This window comes from Cololabis saira, chromosome 10 (genome assembly GCF_033807715.1).
Source record: "Cololabis saira isolate AMF1-May2022 chromosome 10, fColSai1.1, whole genome shotgun sequence".
NCBI lineage: Eukaryota > Metazoa > Chordata > Actinopteri > Beloniformes > Belonidae > Cololabis > Cololabis saira.
The window spans coordinates 34,582,246-34,587,873 of record NC_084596.1 but is presented as its reverse complement, the minus strand read 5'-3'; the positions used below and the strand labels follow the sequence as shown (position 1 = coordinate 34,587,873).

Genomic DNA, 5,628 nt, shown 5'->3' with positions numbered 1-5,628 from the left:
GCCTGGTTATTTCCCTTATAAATGGCACCACATTTGTAAGGAACATGCATTTGTGGGAGGAGGAGCAGCAGAGCTGAGTTTGTGGGTTGTGCCCATGAAAAATTGGTCAAATCTTCTCTGCCAACACCAAACAGCTTATTTTATTTTACTGTTATCTCGTTTGAATCTTCTGCCAATCAGTAACTGGGTCCTGCTACAGTTGTCAGTAGGCGTCTGCTCCAGTAACAGGAATATCATGTTTCACTGATCTGGATAGGACCTGAGTCATAGGGCAACTTCTAGCTGGTGTTCCTCAACACTATTGTTTGGAGAAAGCCCTGGTAACATCTCCAAACTAAAGGCCAAGTTCATATAACGCTGAGACTAGAGACATACCGGAGGAGCACAACCGTTTCCTCTCCCTATCAGCACTTAGGCCTTTCTTCTGCAGATTTGGTCACGGTTTGCAGAACAAATCCGCATGAGGAGGGCCAGGGATGTTGGAGTCAACCCCACAGACTCAGATATTATCAAAAAGTACATTAAATAAAAACATTTAGTCATCGATTAGTCACATCAAATAGTGACAAGTTAGATGCACGCTAAACAGACTACATTAGGGAATATTTTTAATCAGTTCTTTGCTGTAAATTACATTTTAATGTTTGTTTTGACAATACATTTTGTGTATCTGGTTTCATCTGGATTAGTCGTCTCTTACGCGGTCATAGTCAGTCAGTTCAGGGATGATGGAGATCTCCAACCTGTCCTAGAAGGCTCCTGTTGCTATAGGAACCAGCGTGAGGACGTACTGGCATGGAGCCACTTCTCCCAGTCTCCCCCTATGAGTGGGACCAGTTCAGAAGAGATTCAGGATTCCCTCATTGATGTGTTAACATCTTCACATAATACACATCATCTTTGATTTGGATTTAGGTTGTAACAATCAGTTTAACGATAATGTATTTGGTTTTGATACATCACTCGGGTGCAAGTCACATGAGCTCAAAAGCGTGATGAAATATTTTAAAATGCCTACTGACTTCAGGAGATCTACAGCAGTGGTTCTCAAATGAGGGTACGCGTACCCCTGGGGGTACGTGAGATTTTAAAATATACATATATTTAAAAAGTAGCATCCATGCAAAAATACTTCAAAAATAAATATTTCATAAATAATTGAGGAAAATATAAGTCTAAATTCATAAAATGAATTTTATCTTCAGGAGTAGGCTATTCAACTTATTATGCTAAAACCGCAGTCTCCCCCACGCCAGGATTGTTCCACCTAACCTGTCAAATACCACCTGGCTTCACCTGTCAATCACTTGGACCAACGATGGAGTGGTGGTTGAAACATAGCAGCAATATTCTTATGTTTAATAAATCAGTTACTGATGGCACAGTGCTCTGTTTTAGGTTTTTTTTTTTTTTTTTACAACATGTTGTCTTTGTATGTTTGTATAGATATACGTATTATATTTATATCAGTTATATTTATATCATAGTCATATATTTATATCATAGTTACTGTACATTATATTCATGATAGAACTTACATTTGGTATTAAACAGGTTATTTTTGTAAAAATGATATATATTTATTTATACAAATTAGTGTATAGTATAAAACGTAAAAACAGGCATATAATTTGTTTGAGGAAAGGGGGTGGGGTTAAATAAGTTTATACTTCCTCCCACTCCTTTTCGAACATGTAACTGAAATGTTTTTTGATGTGTTTTTTTTTTCTTTATGTGGTGGAATGCCCACCTGTATTTGTTTTTCTTATCTTTTTTTCAATTTTTTTTATGTTCAAAATAAATAAAAACGAACAAACGAACAACCAAAAGTGCTTTGCGCGGGTTAAGGGGTACTTGGCTGAAAAAATATTTCACAGGGGGTACATCACTGAAAAAAGGTTGAGGACCACTGATGTAGAGGAACATAATCTGGTGAATAAAGTGAGTTTTAGTACCTTATGGTTGAGAACTGTCAATGACAGTTTGCATGGAGATATGCACAAATCGACCCAAACTTGATTTTACCTCATCCAGACGTGCGTGGTAAATGGCATAAGCAAGTTTTTGTGCTTGCAGGAACCGTTTCTACATGGAAGCCGGCGTGCAGGTGAGCTCAGGTGTCAGGTGTGTAGGTGTACGTGGACAGAAATCAGTCAGAGCCTTCAAGTAGTTTCAGATTTTATACACGAGTTCATAGATCTCTGGATATAAACATACTTATGTCTGTCACCTCTTACACAAATAAATAATCTGACATTTTAACCCACAACCACGGCTGAAGCCACACCTCCTTCCTGCCTTTGGCACACGTTTTAGAAAAAGTGCCCCACATGCACCACTGTTACCATAGTTACCAAACTTTATAAAATGAGCCCTCCCCCCACCCCCACATCCAAAATCGTCCACACACCACATCACATTTCAGGACCACTCTGCTGTTCTAATGTCTGGTGAAGCAGTGTCACCTGCACAGGTGAGGGAGCGAGGACAGATCCCGCCGCCACCTGCAGCACAGGTGGAACATTCGTACGCGGCGATCCACCGACATCTCCAGACACTCCTTCAGGAAGTCAGGTGACCATAGAACGAGCACAAACACGCACGTTCTGTCTTAAATGCTCAGAAAAATTAACAGAGTCTGGTTGGTGTAAAAACAGCAGAATGGTCCTTTAATCAACTGACCTGCCTGATGTCCGGCAGCACGTCAGCTGCACACAGAGGCACTGATCTGCAATTGATCAGTCAGGAAACCATCAGCAGTTTTGTCAGACATCTCCTCCGTTAGCGCTGCAGAATGCAGCTAAACTGAACACTGTGCTTCTAAAACGCTCTGAAATGTACACAGAGTTTGGTTGTTGGTGAACACGGGTCACTCTTCCCCCTGATCTCTGACTGGCAGGAATTACTGCTCTCACAAACACAGTCATAGTGGGACGTCCAGCAGCTTCTTGTGTAGGTACTGCTTCACCTCCTCGATGCCGTTCAGCTTCTCCAGCTCGTGGTATGGCAGCTGGAGGGAGATGAGAGAGGATACAGGTCACATGACCAGCCAGCAGACACACCTGACGCAGGTATGATGGTGCTGAAAATGGTTCAAACAGCAGGACAACTTTACAGTTAAACTAAACAGTCCGTGGGCCAGAGCCCAAAACTTCATTTGTCAGTACCACTCAAAGTGACCAAACTGTCTGTAGATGATATTTTGGTATGATAACCCTTCCTGAGTGGCAGCTGTATCATAGTTACATCATCAGCTCATGAAGTTACCCACCCCCTTCAGAAAATTACATTTTAGATGCTGGTGCATATCCTAGTTTAGACTCATGTACAGGATATCTGTCAATGTGTCACAATATTGTCTTTGGTATCATTTTAAAAAGGGGACCTTTTAAACATTCATTGAAGCTAAGATGTGAATCTTTCTGACCAACATAGAGGTCACTGCAGCCCTTTAAACTATAAACAACACACATTTTTTTACACAATTTTCGCCTAAATGATATACTATCTTTTAGCCCTGTGTCAACTAGGAACAACAGAGACACAAAATACAAAAACTGGAATACTCACAGGACCATAAGGATTCAGGAAATGTATAATACACCCCTACTATATTGTTGCAGGTCATTGTGAGCCTTAAACTAGAAGAGCATCATTAGGCTCCTATGATTATGAAACTATAACAGCCACTAGGCTAATGTCAAAAACTGGTACTACTGGTAATACACGACATCAAGGACATAACAATGAGATAAGGAACCAGCTTAGTTTTATAAACAACATTAGAGGCACAAAATACAAAAAATACAACAACAAAAAAAAAAACTGGAATACTCACAGGACCATAAGGATTCAGGAAATGTATAATACACCCAATTTAGAATCATCAATTAACCTGAAGGGGGTGGGTAACTTCATGAGCTGATAACTATGATACAGCTGCCACTCAGGAAGGGTTATCTTACCAAAATATCATCTATAGACATGGATCTTTTCAAAAATCATAAGTAAGTTTGGTCACCTTGAGTGGTGCTGATATCTGGACTAATGGACTAATACTGTTATCACATAGATGCACCAGTTGGGTAGCCTGATAGATCAGAACCACTTCTAGAAATATGTAGCCCTGAAAACAATCCATACCTCCTTCCCATCCAAGGGGCGGCACCAAAGTGCCTTTGGTGGTTAGCGCTAGGACCAATCAGAGCAACAACCCCGGTGACATATCCAGAGAAACAAGTCAACGGGAAAGGGAGTTGTGTAGAAGAGTAAACTAAACTTTTGCTGTGGCCTGTCTGGAAAACAAGGATTAACTTTAACTGTTGATGCCAAAGCCCAATCAAACGGTTGTTAATCCTCAGCTGCAGCATCTGTTTACATCCAGCCGGTCTGTCGTCATCCAGTTAACCCCGCTCAGACACTCTACAAGGAGAGACCGATTGGATTGGCTCTCCAAGACTTTTGGCCATCGTTAATGAGTTCCAACAGATGGGAGCTAAAAGTACCTTCAAAGCAGATTTAAACCTGATAACGGCACGTCTAGATTTCTAGGAAGCTTTTTATTTTGAGGAACTTGTACTGTTGAAGCGATGACAACAGAGACTGCAATGTGGCTGTCAATTAAAAGCCAACATCACTTATTATGTATCAATTAGTGGTTTTATGTCATTTTATCTGATAAGGTAACTATAAAGACTAAAACTGTATTTTTTGTACCAGGTTTTAAATGTTTATTTCTATCCACAAAACCGAAGAACAGCAGGTTTCTTATATGCACATTATTTTCCGTTGGAATGTCAGATACATTTCCAGTTGGTCATTTAACAGATATTTTATCCGAAGTAACTTACAAGTGAGGAGAAGCCATCAAGCTGCAGAACAGTTAGAGACCTTGGTATTAAGTGCCAATTCAATTAAATAAAAACAGAAAGAGAAACAAGCCGGGTAGAGCTGTAGACCTGCACTGCAGTTCTGTCACGGTATGATGCGAGTCCTTTTGAACTTTTTGAACACCAAACACGCTGCTGCGTTCTGGACCATCAGTCCAGGTTTAACTGTGTATTCTGGAAGACCCAGATAAATAACGCCACAGTAATGGAGATGAGAGATAAGCCGCCTGGACCAAGAGTTGTGTGGCATGTTGAGAAAGCCACAACCTGATTTCTCTTTCATTATATAACAGAGAGAAGCAAGTTGAAGATACAGGTGCCACAAGGACGTAGGAGGACACTGGTCATGGATCAGGACACCCAGGTTTACCGTGGCCTTGGCAGGACAGAGGAGATTTGGACATTAATATAGTTCTAGATCAGGGGTGCTCACACTTTTTCAGCATGAGAGCTACTTATAAAATGATCAAGTCAAAATGATCTACCACCTACTACAAAAAATGCAAAACATATTGCAAATATATTTATAAATATATTGAGGATTCTTTATATCGCATGAGCCAATATTGCACAACACAACACAATTAACTATGTTCACTCAAAAAACTAAGGATCTTACCAAGAAATGTTCTTATTTCTAACCTAAAAATGCCATTGCACCTGATAACACACATAACTTAAAATGTTAGGTGTTTTTCCCCCGTGTTTCAATTAAACTTTCATTTGTGTCAAGCAAATT

The 5,628-nt window shown here is 40.2% G+C and overlaps 1 protein-coding gene across 1 annotated transcript in view; it reads right to left on the bottom strand.

Annotated features, from left to right (window-relative positions):
- Positions 1-2,161: 2,161 nt before the first annotated feature.
- Positions 2,162-5,628, bottom strand: part of fastk (Fas-activated serine/threonine kinase) — a 34,302-nt gene continuing 30,835 nt past the window's right edge. Inside the window, exon 12 of the mRNA XM_061731457.1 lies at positions 2,162-3,010. Coding sequence (XP_061587441.1) covers positions 2,924-3,010 — 87 coding nt within the window. The 3' untranslated portion in view covers positions 2,162-2,923. The remainder of the gene's footprint in view (positions 3,011-5,628) is intronic.